The following is an 18,767-nucleotide window of genomic DNA, read 5'->3' as shown; positions in this document are numbered from 1 at the left end:
TTTAACGTGAACCACATGCCTGCATGGAACCTCCTGCATGATAAGCAACTTCGTCCTCACACACTACAGAAGGTTCATGTGATGACTCAGGATGACTTCTTTCGTTGTGTCCACATCTGTCGATAGCCTGAACAAAGTAGTCAGGATCCTCACTTCCAAAGATGTATCCTGTTTTCTGAGCAGTGCACCTGTACCAGAGACTACAGGTTCAACAACAGAAAAAGTAATTTTTGGATGGAAGAGTCTGCGTATCCGAGGCCACCAACGTCACTTTGTTGGTAACGCATGGGAGGTCAGCTTGATGACTAAGTCATTGATCTGTACTTCATGCCTGCGCATGTTGATGGTCGCATTACTGCGATAGGTCTTACCCTAGTTGGATGAAGTGTCTTTGCACATCAAAAATGGTTCAAATGGCTCTGAGCACTACTGGATTTAACTGCTGTGGTCATCAGTCCCTATAACTTAGAACTACTTAAACCTAGCTAACCTAAGGACATCACACACATCCATGCTCGAGGCAGGATTCGAACCTGCGACCGTAGCGGTCACGTGATTCCAGACTATAGCGCCTAGACCCGCACGGCCACTCCGGCCGGCCTTTGCACATCCGTCGACTAAATGATTCCAGCAGGATGGTGCTCTAGCACTCTTCGACATTGCGGTACGTGACCATTTGAATGACAGCTTTGACCACAGATGGTTTGGACATGGATGCCTGATAGCCTAGTCCCTCGCTCACTGGACATCACATGTCTGTAATTGTCTATATCCTCCACATTTTAGGAACGCTGGCACCCACAAGAAGCGTTTTCCAACATCGGTTTATGAGCAGATTATATTCACACGGTGCCCTTCTACAACTACCATGCCTTGTAACATACTTTTTTGGTACACCCTATACATGTTTGCTAAATTTATGACAATATGTTTTCGAAATGTTTGAAATGTGTAATGATGGTATAATACTTACTTATTAGAATGGTTGCCTAGTTCCGAGATGATTAATGGTAAGCCACATGACAAAAGTCTTAAATAGGCAACCAGATCGAGTTTGTGGTGTTCTGATGTTCATGTCTTATTGGGTATGTTAGCTGGTAACCTTTGAGCAGTCAGTGAGGCACAGGCATTTAATTAGGTGTGCTCCTATTAGATATTAAGAAATTTTTCATCGTAACAGAAGTAATAATATCAGAAAATATTTGAACAATGAGTGCTACACTAACCGACTGGACTTTGCTATGCTGAACCGTTTGGTGTCTATAGTCCTGAATGAACTTATTGGACTTTAGGATGATATCTAGTTGTGGGGCGGCGGTTGAAAATTATTTTAAACGCCGTCTTAATCACGCTTGCCTGGCAACTAATTTAGTGGTCAGCCAGAAAGCAGAGGGAAACATAATGAACTTAGTTTCCAGACTGCACGGCCATATTCTGATCCAGCCAACTGAAAGAAAAGTTTCTATTCTATTTCCCTGAGAGATTAGGACTATGATTTCAAATAAAAGTATGAAGTTCCAGTCCAAATTTATATTACATAAAGCTTCTCACTTACAACACTTGGAGATTCTCTATTCTACCAGCACATTTAGCAATTCAGAGACGACCTCTACAGTATATTACTACCAGATTGTCTTTCGCCCTGACTAAAATCACTCAAATGAAAATTTGCAATAAATGTTCAAAATAAATGCTCGCCATAAAAGTGAAAATAAAGTCACCACTTCTTACGCGGAATTGTTACTCACACGGACGGTACATTAACAGTTACTTAGGCAAATTCCAAGCGATCCAGGACGGTGTACAGTCCTCGCGAGTTCACTATCCGTTTTTGCCACAAAATACGCGCTTTGTCACTGTTCGGCTCTGACGTCATCCGACGCAGAGCGCGATCCGACGTTTAACAGACGTGGATATTACAGTGGCTGATAGCGAAATGAACCTTCCTACTGCCTCTCGGGCTGTATTTAAACAGGCGCCGGAGCGGACGGCAGAGGGAACATCTGTTGTCTACGGCTATCTGCATACTGCAGTAGCCTCCGAACGACCGCTTTCTTGGGCACATAAACTTTAATAATATTGTAACAAATTACTTCAGAAACCTCTTAATTTTTATTTGAATTCAGTTAAATTGTTTGAAATCACCGACAAAGGTTCAGCACTCTAGAATGAAAACTTTGCCTTCTAGAATTTTTATAGTGGAACTAACGTAGATCGTGACCTCTGAACCGTATCTTTACTAGAACTTATGTCAGCAGGTTCTAACACTACAACTTTCAAATTTCTTATAGTTCTCTCACTTGGTATGTTTTATCATCCACTTTAACCAAAATTCTCTATCATTAAAATCACAGGTACTCAATCTTCAACAATTGGGGACATTTTTGTTACAAAATTGGTTTTTACCTAATCACTCAAAAACGATAAGAGGTAGCTTAACGTGATCTTTCAGTTATTATTTTTGGGATAAACTGAAGCATAAAACAAATTTTCATGTTTATAAGTCCCTTATTTAGCGCCTTTGATTTTTCCTAAAAACGTGGAATACTTTTCATATTTAATTGTGGTGCAATACTAGTGCGCTACGCGCAGACACGTTAAGGTTACGTGGAGATGGTAGCAGTGAACTGGGGTAAGTCCCGGCACACCCGCTCGTCTCTGTATCTCACACGCGATACAATGCTTGCTTTGCTTCATAGTGTAGTTGATTTTGGTGCGTTGCACAATGCCGCTTGCTCACAGCCATCACACTTATTGCCTCACAGTGTTTAAATAGGCTTATTAGTCCGCGAAAAGCCTCCAATCCTCAGTAACTTGTATTCTATCTGAATAAAACTAATAATGAACTCTAATCCTGCGGTTAAGTTACCTTATTATCCTGAGGGATTATTCATTTCTTATTTCCTTCATTTACTAATTCATTCAATTGCTGATGTGTTCATGAAATTTTCACTAAATGTTCGCTAAGTAGGCCGTATAATTAATCAATGCTTCCATAAGGGCTTAAAGCAACTGTGCCCAACCGACCTCCTAATCTGCAGACGAGGCATATGCAATTTAAATGATAATTAAATGGACACCCTAGCTGCAAACTGGTGTTGATGTACTTCATTGTTTGCAGCTAGGGTGTCCATTTAATTATCATTTCATTTCTAGCAAGCTGCATGGTCAGCCACGGCAACTGTTCTTTCGGGAGCAGATACTACCGTCATATATGTACAATTTAAGGTTATCCACTAGTCCTCTGTTGGTTAGGTAGCATTATCAGCTACTTAAACCCCAGTGTAGTTGCAGTGCTAGCTTTTAATTCACTTCAGCTGGAGAGACTGGAAGCAGCGATGAATTCTTTCATTCAACGCAGGTACTAACCTATCACACAGTGTCCGTGTTTACCACTTTCATTACACTCGAATGTTCCGCCTCTTTTTGTGGGTTACAGAAATACAGAATGCTATTAAAGATTCCCGTTCCTGTTTCTTATTGGGGTGAATGTAGTCTTTACGTGAATACGTAACAGTTTGTGAACAAGTCTTCAGTAGAGGAAGTGTATTACCAAACAAAACCATAGGACGCTATTATAAAAGAAAAAGATGTACTGCTTCTCTTGTCTTCATAGCGAACAAAGTTACAATACAATCAAGCTGTTTAGCATCGCACTTGTAGCTAAAAAACATTTGCTTGATAAATTTATTAGGTTCTTAACGGGACAAAATGTTGAGTCGTCTAGATATGTAGGACAACGTATATGCTTTTTGCTACACTACATTTCATCATAGCTACATGGCTGAAGAGCTCTGACAGGCTCATGCCATTTCGTACCGCTTTGGGTGGGGAGCAGGGGGGCATGGAATGGCACTGAAGGGATGCATATATGGTTTTGGAATCCTACTGCATACAAGTAATGTAAGACTATATGTGGAAGTTCAGGAACGTAACATGGCTATTTTCTTGAGTGGCTAAGCTCTTCGCAGTAATGTGTTACAGTACGTCGTATCACGCATTACTGGCCATTAAAATTGCTACTCCACGAAGATGACGTGCTACAAACGCGAAATCTAACCGACAAGAAGAAGGTGCTGTGATATGCAAATGATTAGCTTTTAAGAACATTCACACAAGGTTGGCGCTGGTGGCGACACCTACAACGTGCTGACATGAGGAAAGTTTCCAAACGAAATCTCATTCACAAACTGCTGTTGACCGGCGTTGCTTGGTGAAACGTAGTTGTGATGTCTCGTGTAAGGAGGAGAAATACGTACCATCACGTTTCCGACTTTGATAAAGGTCGGATTGTAGCCTATCCCGATTGCGGTTTATCCTATCGCGACATTGCTGCTCGCGTTGGCCGAGATCCAATGACTGTTAGCAGAATATGGAATCGGTGGGTTCAGGAGGGTAATACGGAACACCGTGCTGCATCCCAATGGCCTCGCATTACTAGTAGTCGAGATGACAGGCATCTTATCCGCATGGCTGTAACGGATCGTGCAGCCACGTCTCGATCCCTGAGTAAACAGATGGGGACGTTTGCAAGACAACAATCATATGCACAAACAGTTCGACGACGCTTGCAGCAGCATGGACTATCAGCTCGGAGCCTATGGCTGCGGTTACCCTTGATGCTGCATCACAGACAGGAGCGCCTGCAATGGTGTACTCAACGACGAACCTCGGTGCACGAATGGCAAAACTTCATTTTTTCGGATGAATCCAGGTTCTGTTTACAGCATCATGATGGTCGCATCCGTGTTTGGCGACCCACCTTATAAGCGTGTATTCGTCATCGCCATGCTGGCGTATCACCCGGCGTGATGGTAAGGGGTGCCATTGGTTACACGTCTCGGTCACCTCTTGTTCGCATTGACGGCACTTTGAACAGTGGACGTTACATTTCAGATATATTACGACTCGTGGCTCTACCCTTCATTCGATCCCTGCGAAACCATACATTTCAGCAGGATAATGCACGACCGCATGTTGCAGGTCCTGTTCGGGCCTTTCTGCACACAGAAAATGTTCGACTGCTGCCCTGGCCAGCTCATTCTCCAGATCTCTCACCAACTGGAAACGTCTGGTCAATGGTGGCCGAGCAACTGGCTCGTCACAATACGCTAGTCACTACTCTTGATGAACTGTGGTATCGTGTTGAAGCTGCACGGGCAGCTGTAACTGTACACTCCATCCAAGCTTTGTTTGACTCAATGCCCAGGTGAATCAAGGCCGTTATTACGGCCGGAGGTGGTTGTTCTGGGTAGTGATTTCTCAGTATCTATGCAGCCAAACTGCGTGAAAATGTAATCACATGTCAGTTCTAGTACAATATATTTGTCCAATCAGTACCCGTTTATCATCTGCATTTCTTGTTTGTGTTGCAATTTTAATGGCCAGTAGTGAATATTCGTCTTAAAAAGTTGGCCGAAATTATAATGTTACTATTAACAACTTTAATTTTTAACGCAAGCACCACAACTGTCATCAGAAATTTTCGAGACCTTTCGAAAAAAAAATTATTCTGTGACTTTGTAACAAGTTAAAAAACGTTTTGACAAGAAACGATATCTATCAGTGTTACATTTCTATGCCGTAATTACTCACACGTAATCAGTTTCTGAATACATTGCGATATATTCATTAACTGGAACAGTTACTTCGCCATCCAATGAAATGTGTACTTTTCGTAACAGCTGGAGTTATCAGTAAATAGCTCTAGTCGTTCGGTCATAAATTTTCTGTACACGGTTACTGAATTGAAACTTTTGAGGAGACAGTTAACTTCAGTAAAATTTTTTCCAAGAGAAATCTCCATTTCTGTGCCTGGATATGTTGCGTTGGACGCCAAAGCCCGAGGGAAAAAAGTCCAATATATGAAAATCCTCTCTGGAGGATAAGCGGTAACCTTGGAACTATTGCTATGGGCTCCGTAGAGGATAAAGGAAATGATGTATGGAACAGGAGGGGACGAGATGAAGCGCGCTGGCAGGAAAATAATGGTGCCGGCATAAAATCAGGTCGTGCGACCAGGTAACGTAAAGCGTAATCTTAGTATCCCAGTACGTAATTAGAAAAAAATGGATATTCTGTTTTGCAGCACCGTAAATTTCGTTCAGATGTGAAAAATGGCATTCGAAGACCGAGGCTACTGTATTGAAACAGTCAATCTTACATCATAAAGCAGTTTCAGTGGCTGATGAGTGCGGTACTGATCTGTCATTTTATACTACCTGCTGAACTTTTTACGAATTTATGTAAGCAGACATGAGCATGTGGTACCAGTAAGCTTACAAAAGGAGTTGGTTCATTTGTTTTTTTTTTTTTAGAGTTTTAGTAACATTTAAAAGACTTTTAGACTGTGTTGTGTCTAGTCATCGTCATCACCACATCACCTATTAGTACCCATAAATGGTTCTGTAACCTCCCCCTTCCTAATCGGCCTATTGGATTGTTATATGATTGACCATGATTGCGCAGTAATCCTATCGTTGTCGAATGAAAATAATGCCAGTTAGTAGGAAAGTACACAACAGATCATTCTAAAGGAAGAATCTATTCTAAACCTGAACTAAATACTGATGGTAATTTTGAAATGGGTGGAATATAATGCAGTCGCTCACGAGCCGCACAAAGGTGACGGGGGAGGGCAGGGGGGGGGGGGGAGTACGACGTAATATTTTTACTACAAAAATTCTAATTATGCAAAAAATACTGATTACGAAAAACAGGATAATTAAAAAGTCGTCAGCTCACTAGGGCAATGGATAACCAGAATCTCAAGAAAGGTAATGGCAAAGATAGCTAAACAAATAAATGAATCCGAAAGCAGTTACTTAATCTGAAATACTAAAGTTTTGAGAGCAAAGTTAAATTATGTTTCTGGTTAAATAAATGACTGACAGTAGGAGAATCATTGTTTCGTAGAAATGCATCAGCATAACGAAATGGTAACTTCGGAAAAAAAGCAAGCAATTTACTTTTAATTTTTGAGAGACTGAATTGAATTTATATTAAGCAAATGAGCAACTGATTCACTTTTAACGTAACAACAAGTCAGCAGAAGTCACTCACTAAGCTAAATGCAGAATAAATGTAATTGTGTACACTTAATTGGTGCTGTATCTTTTAGTTTTTCCACTGAAAGTGCAGAAGTGAGTGCAGTTAATACTCAAAATTGCAAATTAGTTAAGTCTCTGTTATACAATACAAGAATGAAGTCACTGAGGCAGCAAAATTTAGACAGGCTGGTCGCTAGAAAAAAAAACTGTCAGTAAATAGTTAATGAATTTTCATATTTTTCGACTTTTGATGACTACATCTGAAGGAAAGGGCTCTGGCTTCTTAATATATTAAATATAGGACCTGTGACAAAGCCTACAGATTCAGAATTAGAAGTACAGTACAAGTTATCAACGGATATTAAATGGCGAAAAATTTGGGATGTGCAGAAGGTATTTTATCCTCATTTCCGAAGTTACAGTTCTCACAGATAAGCGCAGCTGCGTCCGTCCTTGGTGTTTTCTAATTCCATCTACCACTTTCCACTAAATCGTTGTTCACTGTTTCCTTATTTCTCGGGATCTAGAAAATAACTTTCTTGATCCGTGTACCGTAGAGGAGGTGGGGGTAAAGCCCAGCTTGGGACAAAAACACGCATCGAGTCACAGATTGACATCGGTTCAGGAGGAGAGCACTAGATGGTCGGTTTGTCTTAATGAAACTTACAGTCCCATGAAAGGGCGCTCTGTTTTTTACTACTAAAATGTAACTTGAACATGCTGTAATGTAGTGTTCGGGAAGAAGAATCAAAGAATTACTCGTTGACACTCCTGCATTTAAGCATCACTTTCACTGCGAAATAATTGTTCCAGTTGGTCTCCAGAATCAATAATGGCACATTTTTCATAAAAATGTCAAACCGGTGGCTACACCGGCAGCTTTTTTGTTGTAAATGTCAGCAGCTCCAACAATGTAACGACAATTCTTCAGATGACATTCAACACACACTGCGTGAAATTAGCACACCTGAAGATGTAATTCCGCTGTCTAAAAACAGAGATTTTGGGGAAACTTTCTGGCAAAACATTGAAATCTCAACGTAGATATCCACTAACAAACGAACAGAAGAGGAGTGACAAGGAAAAAAAAGCATGCCAGAGAAAAAGAAGACAGTATTATAAGACCGTATTATACAAACAAAACGACGTCAGCTAGAGTTCATTACATCAGCGCAAAAAAAAAAAAAAAAAAAAAAAAAAAAAAAAAAAATTAAATGATCAAATAGTGACCAGTCTCAACAGTCAGTCTGTTGATTGTTCATCTTATTCTCCCACAGCACGACAATGACACACGAATAAGTATGGACTTACTATTTGGCAAATAAGTATACGAAGAAGGAGAACAAAAGCATCGGACTTCAAGGAAGAATTAGAGGACATAATAAATTACACCATTTATGAGGTACAGGAAAGGAAATATTTAGTATTGGTAAGGGTACCCTCCGCCAAGAACCGTACAGCAGCTTGTGGAGTATCTATTTAGATAGTTTAGCTTCAGCAACTGAACTCTTTCAGGTTAACCTACTAATCCTTCTTTCGAGGAGAAGAAAGTATTATTTTTGTACAAGTACTTTTATGTGATATGTTCAAATTTACGAGACATTTCAGTTCAATATTGTGTTGGTTTCTTAGCTACAATACAAAATTGTTACAAAGAGTTGTTTCAAGTGTATTTATTATACAGTCATCTATTTTTATCCATGTTTATCTCAAATGAGGCAAAGATACGCACGACGGGGCTTCGCCCCTTTTTGTCGGTTAAAACCTCGTAATTCTCTTTTAGCTAAAATGTAAATATCTCAGTAATTAATAACCAGAATGTGTGGGGCTGGTTGGATTATAAGTAACAACGAAATCTATGACTTCATTCCCAAATCGCAGGCAAATGTACTCTTCACTGGCCGCAATTTCAGAAAAACTGAACGTTACGAGGCATTAGCCGCACAGACCCTACATTCGCCTTTCTATATACCCCGCCAACCTCTCCGTCATCATATAAAAACTTTGAACTCACAAAACAACGTTCGACCCCTTACATCTAAGCGCTTAGGATTTATTGAAACTGATACTGAACATTATTTTACAAATTGTATATTATTATCTGAAGATAGCAGTAGCCAGAATAATTAGGCGGCGTTGTTCACTAGAACTGCACTGCCTGGTTTTAAATGTTTCCAATCTTTTTAAAATCCCTTTAAACGAAGGGAACATTGAGAAGGAATTAGCCATCACAAACAAATTGCGTTCGCTAATCATTTCCCATGCGTGAATGACCAAATGCAAAAACAAAAATGCAAAAAATTTGGATTTATGAAATGAATTAATAATAAGGTCCAATCAAATTTGTGGTGGCATACCTTCTGTAGTTATAAAATAGCAACCTTACGAATGTCACATGAAGTGAGAGTACTTATCAAATCTAAAAACTGCTGCAGAAGTTGCTTGAGGATATAGACAATATCAGCATTAGTTCTCGTAGAATTCAGAAATGTACGAAATGAAACGTAAAACTTGTTGATTCTAGCACATAAACGAGCGAGGTGGCACAGTGGTTAGACACTGCATTCGGAAGGACGACGGTTCAATCCCGCGACCGACAATCCTAATTTAGGTTTTCCGTGATTTCCCTAAATGACTCCAGGCAAATGCCGGGATGGTTCCTTTGAATGGGCACGGCCGACTTTCTTCCCCTTCTTTGCCTAATCCAATGAGACTGATGACCTCGCTGTCTGGTCTCCCTCCCCAAACAACCCAACCGACCCAATCTCTAGTACATACGACAGAGTGAGAGGAACTTTCATACTACACATACTATGCACATCAACTGTTACGGTGACAACCAGATTTACTAGACACCCATTCACAAACAAAAAACCTTAAGATACTCCATCACTTCCAGAAATTACTGACAGTGGGTTTAATGAAGGAGCTGAATATTTTTGTACGAGTACACTACAAAAAGTCAGAAGAAAAAGTGGTCAACGACGAAAAAGATAGTGAGTCGTTTTATTTCTTACAGTGTTTCTCCTATATATAATAACTATCATAAATCAATTAAAATATTCCATCCTACATTCCACGCAGTAATTGCAAGCATGCAGTAGAACCCCTTTCGTCCTCCCTCGGCTGCTCCGGTTGATCCAACCGTGCTCGAAGCGAACTTTCACCGACTCGTGGCGGTGACTCACTACACGTCGCGACTTTGTTGTTTACTGTATTGCAGTTTTACAGGTAATGGTTGTTATCTATTGTCTGTTATAGTGCTCCGTGATCTCTTCAATCGTTTCTGGCGTTGTGTTTTTTGTATAGTAGTGCACTGTGAAGTTTTTAGTCCGTACTGTTCGGTCGTTTTATATTGTTCTTCCGTATTCGTTTCACTGTTCTATATATTTGTTTTACATTGTGTGTACTGTACAGTTGTGTGCGCATTTTCTACACATCAGGAGTGAAACGTAGACGTTACTCTATCATTAAATCGGAAAATTGCCAGTGCTATGAGGACCAGACAAAAGGGAATCACTTCAAAAACTGCCGAGGAACTCGATGTAGGCTTACGACAGTAAAATATCGAAGCAGAAATCGGAAAGACATTGAATAATGTACAGGGTGGTCCACTGAACGTGATCGGTCCTAATATCTCAAGAGATAAGCGTCAAAAGAAAAAACTACAAAGAAAGAAACTTGTCTACCTTGAAGGGGGAAACCAGATGGCGCTATGGTTGGCCTGCTAGATGGCGCTGTCATAAGTCAAAGGGATATCAACTGCGTTTTTTAAATAGGAACCCCCATTTTTATTACATATTCGTGTAGTACGTAAAGAACTATGAATGTTTTACTTGGACTACTTTTTCGCTTTGTGATAGATGGCGCTGTAATAGTCACAAACATTTGGCTCACAATTTTAGACGAACAGTAGGCAACAGGTGGGTTTTTTAAATTAAAATACAGAACGCAGGTACGTTTGAACATTTTATTTCGATTGTTCCAATGTGATACATATACCTTTGTGAACTTATCATTTCTGAGAACGCATGCTGTTGCAATGTGATTACCTATAAATACCACATTAATGCAATAAATGCTAGCCGGCCGTGGGGGCCGAGCGGTTCTAGGCGCTTCAGTCCGGACCCGCGCGACTGCTACGGTCGCAGGTTCAAATCCTGCATCGGGCATGGATGTGTGTGATGTCCTTAGGTTAGTTAGGTTTAAGTAATTCTAAGTTCTAGGGGACTGATGACCTCAGATGTTAAGTCGCATAGTGCTCAGAGCCATTTGAACCAATTTTGCAATAAATGCTCAAACTGACGTCCGTCAACCGCAATGAATTTGGCAATGTGTGTAACGAGATTCCTCTCAACAGCGAGTAGTTCGCCTTCCGTAATGTTCGCACATGCACTGACAATGCTCTGACGCATGTTTTCAGGCGTTCTCGGTTTATCACGATAGCAAATATCTTTCAACTTTCCCCATTGAAAGAATTCCGGGGACGTCAGATCCGGTGAACGTGCGGGCCATAGTATGGTACTTGGACGACCAATCCTCCTCTCATGTAATTTGCTGTTCAAATTCTCTTCAACGCGTACTATGTGCCGGACATCCATCATGTTGGAAATACATCGCCATTCTGCCATGCAGTGAAACACCTTGTAGTACCTTCAGTAGAACACTACGCAGGAAATCAGAATACATTGCACCATTTAGACTGCCGACGATAAAATGGGGCCAATTGTCCTTCCTCCCATAATGCTGCACAATACATTGACCTGCTAAGGTCGCTGATGTTCCACTTGTCGCAGCCATCGTGGATTTTTCGTTGCCCAATAGTGCATATTATGCCGGTTTACGTTACCGCTGTTGGTGAATGACGCTTCGTCGCTAAATAGAACGCGCGCAAAAAAATCTGTCATCATTCCGTAAATTCTCTTCTGCCCAGTGGTAGAACTGTACAAGACGTTCAATGTCGTCGCCATGCAATTCCTGGTGCATAGAAATATGGTACCGGTGCAATCGATGTTGATGTAGCATTCTCAACACCGACGTTTTTGAGATTCCCGATTCTAGCGTAATTTATCTGCTACCGATGTGCGGATTAGCCGCGACAGCACCTAAAACACCTACTTTGGTATCATCATTTGTTGCAGGTCGTGGCTGACGATTCACATGTGGCTGAACACTTCCTGTATCCTTAAACAACATAACTATCTGGCGAACCGTCCGGACACTTGGATGATGTCGTCCAGGATAACGAAGAGCATACATATCACACGCCCGTTGGGCATTTTGATCACAATAGCCAAACATCAACACGATATCGACCTTTTCTGCAATTGGTAAACGGTCCATTTTAACACGGGTAATGTATCACGAAGCAAATACCGTCCGCACTGACGGAATGTTACGTGATACCACCTACTTACACGTTTGTGACCGTTACAGCGCCATCTATCACAAAGCGATAAAAGTAGTCCAACTAAAACATTCATATTTCTTTACGTAGTACACGAATATGTAATAGAAATGGGGGTTCCTATTTAAAAAAACGCAGTTGATATCTGTTTGACCTACGGCAGCGCCATCTAGCGGGCCAACCACAGTGCCATCTGGTTTCCCCCTTCAAGCTAGATAAGTTTCGTTGTTTGTAGTTTTTTCGTTTGACGCTTATTTCGTGAGATATTCGGCCTGGTCACTATCATTGGATTACCCTGTACAGTCACGATAAATAGTGAAATCGCTCTTAAGAATCGCGATACATTGAAGACGCCTAAACTTGAACAGCTTTACAATGCATCGTGGAAGTGGTTACACCAAGAAAGAACGATATCTGGGCACATTATAAAGGAAAAGGCAATAGGTTTCCACAAAAAGAAAAAAAACTAGAAAAATGGGCAAGTTCCGTTGGACGGTGTTCAGTGACAACGGATACTCGACCCGGCAAATTAACAGGGCCTTCTCAACTACAGCCAGGAACCGGAAAGCGGATAAGGAGGAGAATACGCCAGCCAAGTCCCTAGGTTTTCTTCCCTTAGTTGGAAATATCTCCTTCAAGATAGCGAGGATTCTTAATAATTTTCATGTGAAAGTGGTTTTTCGTCCGCCATCTAATATTTAGGATTGGCTGGGATCGGTGAACGATGATTTGTTACTGCGGAAGGCGGGAATGTACAAATTACCGCGTCAATGTGGTATGGCCCATATAGGACAGAAACGCGCTCAGTGGTAGACCGTAGTACAGAACATCAACGTTGCACTCGTCTACTGCAACCCAGTAAGTCTGTAGTTGCGGAACCGTATATTTCCCATGGACATTCAATGGAGTACGACGAAACTTCGAGTTTGGACACAGCAGCAAATTATTGGGACTCCATTGTCAAAGAATCCGTGGAAATACGAAATGCGGGAAATGTAATGAACCGTGATAGTGGTTACCAATTGAATAACGCATGGAATCCCGTCATCTCCGAAATTTGTTCGAGACGAAGAGGACAGAAGTCTTCGATAGCTGCGGCCAGCGACAATACCGAGGGCAGCTGAGCATTGCAGTTCCACCAGCGAGGGCGCTGTCGCTGGGCAGTGTGGGGCCTTTCTGTCTCTGCGACTGCAACACATGCGCGACAATACTGTCAATAAGACAGTCAGTTCCTGGAGCGCCGCCCATGGCCTTTCTCCTTACACCTCACCTCCCCTTCCCCCACTTACCCATCCCCCTATCTCCTGCCCTGCTGTATACCCACACCTCTACACTCTTCCTCCAGCCTCCACACCCTCAACAGCTCCCACTACTACCCCCACCCTCACATGCGCCTCTGTTGCCGCCTTTGATGCCACCCCTCAGGTGGTCAGCTTCTCCTCTCTCAAGCACCCCCATCACATTGTCAACTGCCTCTCCCACACGCATCACGTCGCACCAAGCCACCATCGCCACCATAAAACCGGCTGCTTCTCCCAGCACCTCCACTACGCAACAGGGATCTGCACCCACCACCTCCCTCTACTCCCTGTCCCTCTCTCATCCTCCCAGCCTCCAGTCTCCCAAAAACCCCAAACGCACGTCATTACCGACTCTGCTCCCGCCACTTCCCACAAAAGTCAACACCACATCCCCCTCCTCCTGTTGTCTCCATGGACACCACCCCCTCCTCCACCCACCCATACCACAGCCCCCACCCACGATACCTTTGTCCTGTCAACTCCCGATCCTCAGTTCCTCGATGCTCGTACCCTCACCATGGAGAAACGAAAGTATTTACCTAGTGCTCCCATCTCCAAACTCATTCCCCACAGGGACTCAGTCCTTATCAAGTCCCCATCCCCATCCTTTCACACAGACCTCCTCCGTAAACTCCCACGAGTTATGTTTGGCCCCCACGCCTCTCTGGCACCCTTCCTTTCCTCTTCCACTCCTCATCAGCCCCAGCCTCCCCGTCACCCCCCCCCCCCAACTACATCGCCCTGATCACCAAGCTCAGTCCGCAGATCACGGAGGATGAAGTGTTGGCGGAACTTAAATACCACCCAGACCTAGAAATCTGCTCTGCCTACTGTATCCACAATGCCTCTGGTCCCATCTACCTCATGCGGGTCTTCTCTGAGTCCACCCACTCCATCGACCATCTCCTCACCCAGGGTGCCCTGATATACCACCGTCACCACCCTGTTGAATCCTCCAAATCCGCTCAGCAATCCTACCGTTGTCAGCAGTGCCTGATGTACAATGACCACCTTACTCCCTACAGCAACCCCCCCCCCCCCACCTGTCCCCATTGCAAGGCCTCCAACTTTCTTAAGAACTGCCCCAACCTCACTGCTCCTAATTCCTGTGATACCTGCAATGGCCCCCATGCCACCTACTCCCACAAGTGTAAAGCCAAATCCCCTCCAGCCACCCCTGAGCTTACAGTCCCTGTTCGTCCTGTTGATCCCAACAATTCCCTCCATCCACCCCCCACGGCCGAGGACATCATCTGGGTCCATACCATTGTACTCCAAAATTTTCACCCTTTTCAGTGCACCCACACCTTCCAACAAATTTCCCTTGCCGCTCGCTCCGTTTTCCACCTGAACACCTTCTCCACTTACTCACACAACCAAGCCCACTTCACCTTCACCCGCCTCGACACACTAGTTTAAGCCTCTTCCCTTCCTTCTCTTCCCCCCCTCCTTCCCACCAGGGCGCAGCACAAGTATCGCATCCTCTTCCAGAACATTCGCTCTTCTGCTCCAACAAATACCTACTCATGCACACCCTCTCCCACCACCAGGTCGACACCATCCTCTTGAACCTTCCTCCAGCCCCACCATTCTATCCACACCTCTCCCTATATCCTCCACTGCACTGACACTCCTGGTCCTCATGTGCAGGGTGGAGTCGCGATTGGCCACCTTAAGCATATCCCCATCCAGCCACAACCTCTCCTCAGTGACCCCATAGAGCGTCTTCTTCCCCTGCCTCACCATTACCTGTGCCACCATCTATGTCCGCTCCACTGCTCCTCTCCCTTGTGACTTCACGTCACACATTGACTTCACCTTCTCCACCTATGTGATTACCGCCAACCGTAACATCCATAGCTGTACTCCTGCCACCCTTCGGCGGTGGCATCAGTTGCTCTCCATGATCCAAGGTGACCTTGTTCCCCTTCCCGTGCACACCCGACCCGAAAGCGACACCTCCCCAGATGTTGTCATTGCCTCTGCCAACCTCCTTGGGCGTATCGCCATCGCCGTCCTTGACCCCATGGGTAGCGATCACCTCCCTGTCCTTCTCACCATAACATCTGCTCACCGTCCCCTCTGGCTCCGCACCCTGCACCCCCTCCCAAGGTCGTCCATGACTACCACTGTGCCAACTGGGATGCCTACCGGGACTCCATCTCCACCCAGGTCGAAAGCCACCCTCTTACCTATCGCCATCCTGACGATATCATCCACGCATCGTCCTTCCTTCAGAAGGTAATTACTGATGCCGTGGAGGCCCATGTTCCTACTAAGACCATCCACCCACACTGTACCACTCTCCCTCCTCAGGCTGTCCTCCTCCTCTGTGAATCCCGCCGCCTCTATCGATCCTTCTTGCGCACTCGTGACAGGGATACACTCCAACGCCACCGGCAAATACAGTGACACATACGGAATCTTATTACAGCAACGAAACGGCGAGACAGATGCCAGACCTGCACACGACTCAACACCACCCTCCCTATCAACTCCTCCAATTACTGGTCTGCCTTCCATTGCCTTACTGGTTCCCTTGTCCGCAGCTCGTGGTCGTGTGGTAGCGTTCTTGCTTCCCACGCCCAGGTTCCCGGGTTCGATTCTCGGTGGGGTCAGGGATTTTCTTGCCTCGTGAAGACTGGGTGTTCTGTGCTGTCCTTAGGTTAGTTAGGTTTAAGTAGTTCTAAGTTCTAGGGGACTGATGACCATGGATGTTAAGTCCCATAGTGCTCAGAACCATTTGAACTGGTTCCTTTTCCACTCCCCACTACCCTCTTCTCCATAACGATCGCTCCCTTCCTGACAACCTCAGTAAGGCCAATCACTTCACTTCCCAATTTCTGAGGTCTTCTTTATTCTAGATGATCCCCACTTTGATTATTCTCTTTTCCCGACCGTCATGGAATGTGCCGATACCTCGGTCGCTCCACTTGCTCCTAGTCTCCAGTACTTGGGGCAGTTGCCCCTCTGACATAAACACTCCCCTTCGGTCCAAACGCAACACGGCACCTGGTCACGACTCTGTCACCTACTGCCACCTTCGAGAAAGCCCCTATTCCTTCCTGACTGTCCTCGCCCATCTCTATAACGTCATCCTCTCTACTGGCTTCTACACTGACCTGTGGAAGACTTCCCGCGTCCTCTTATTCCTCAAACCCAACAAACCCCCTTCTGCCGCCTCTTCCAATCATCCCATCTGCCTCACCTCCGTCTTCAGTAAGGTCTTTGAATCCATCCCCTCCCACCATATCCATCAGCACCCTACTCATTCCAACACCACCTCCTCCCCCTCACCCAGTGTGGCTGCCGACCCTCCTTCTCTGCTGAAGACCAACTCCTTAACGTTGTTCACCTTCTGTACCTCCAGCTCAACTCCCATCACTCCGTCATTTTTGTTTCCCTTGACCTCCAAAATGCCTATGACCGTGTATGGCATCCCGGTCTCATCTATGCCCTGCCTATTAATTTTGTCTGTCTGGTCACTTGCTTCCTCTCGCACCGTCATTCCTATGTTACCCTCATTCCTATGTTACCCTCCACGACACCAACTCCCGTATCTTTTATCCCATTGCTGGCGTCCCTCAGGGCTCTGTCCTCTCCCCTCTCCTTTATCTCTTGTATATGGCTGATATGCCCAAGCAACCCCCACCAGTCCACCTTCTCTAGTATGCTGATGACACCGCCTTCCTGGCTCTCTATCCTACCCTTCAACGGTCCCAACGTACCCTCCAAACCCACCTTAACCAGTTCACCACTTGGTGTACCAGGGGCTCCTCCGTCTCAACCCCTCCAAAACCCAGGCAATCATCATAGGCAGCACCACTCGCTCTTTTCGTCTCCATGATTTCTACCTCACCATTTATGGTCGTCCCATCCAGCTCACCCCCACCCTGAGATACCTTGGCCTCACCCTCAACAGACACCACACCTGGACCCCTCATCTCCAGACCATCCAGCAGAAAGCCCATTCCCGCTTCTGCCATCTGAAACTCCCGTTTGGCCGGACATGGGGATTGCATCCTTGTACCATCCTCCACACCTACAAATCCCTCATCCGTCCTATCCTCTGCTATGAGAGTGTTGCCTGGATCTCCGCCCCCACCCGCTTTTACTAGGCCCTCCAAATACTTGAATGCCATGCTCTCTGTCTTGCCTTCCATATCTGCCTTCCTTCCCCCACAGGGCTCCTGTTTGAACTGATCCCCTTCCCCCACCTCCTCCTGTTCCTCCAACATCACTCCATCCTTTACAATGTGCGCAGGCTTGATCCCCCCACCCTCTGGTTTCCTCCTTCCTCTCCACCCGCCGCCCATTGCCGCGCTTCTATCGCTGTATCCCTCCCTCTCTCCACCTCCACACCCTCCATCTCCTTCATCAGGGCGATTTCCAGCGCCTCCCCCTCCAGGATGATGAACTTCGCCGTGACATCCACCCTTCCTTCCAACTATAACCTGACCTTGTTCCTCCCCCCCTTCCTAGGGTCACCTTTTACCTCTCCCCTCCTCCTCCCAGAGCGGATTTTCCACCTCCCCCCCCCCACTGAGACCCTGCACTCCATACCGGCCTGTTTCCTTCCCACATCCCTCCCTACCTGGCCCTCTAGAGCGCGCCCCCCGCCCATCTGCCCCCTCTCTTCCCCTGCCTCCCTTCTTCCAGTCTCGCTCATCTCCTTGCACCTGGCAGATCCTCAGTTTTGATCATCGTCAGTGTGCCACGTCAGTGTTATGTTTAGTGCGCTACTTTTTTGAATTTTTTTGTCTCCATTTTACAGTCGCCCCTTTTTTTTTGTCTACTGCCTTCCATGATCTTCCCTATTTTCTGTATCCATGTTCACCATATTCTCTCCTTTGTATATTTTTCACTGGCTTCTATTGTTTGTTCTACGTCTTTTGGCTGAAGAGCAGTGCATATGCTGCTGCCAGCCTGCCCCAATGGGAATTTAAATACAATAAAGAAAAAAAAAAGTCTTCATCAGTCCTCATTCGACTCACCTGAAGATGGCTGGCA

General features: G+C 44.8%; 1 protein-coding gene across 1 annotated transcript in view; it reads right to left on the bottom strand.

Annotated features, from left to right (window-relative positions):
- The window catches only part of LOC124593827 (glutamate receptor ionotropic, delta-1-like), a 155,591-nt gene extending 141,626 nt beyond the window's left edge, over positions 1 to 13,965 (bottom strand). The window contains exon 1 of the mRNA XM_047132175.1: positions 13,845 to 13,965. Within this exon, the coding sequence (XP_046988131.1) occupies positions 13,845 to 13,965 (121 nt within the window). The remainder of the gene's footprint in view (positions 1 to 13,844) is intronic.
- Between the last annotated feature and the right edge of the window lie 4,802 nt (positions 13,966 to 18,767).

The sequence above is a fragment of the Schistocerca americana genome, chromosome 2 (genome assembly GCF_021461395.2).
Source record: "Schistocerca americana isolate TAMUIC-IGC-003095 chromosome 2, iqSchAmer2.1, whole genome shotgun sequence".
NCBI lineage: Eukaryota > Metazoa > Arthropoda > Insecta > Orthoptera > Acrididae > Schistocerca > Schistocerca americana.
This window is presented reverse-complemented; position numbering and strand designations above follow the sequence as displayed.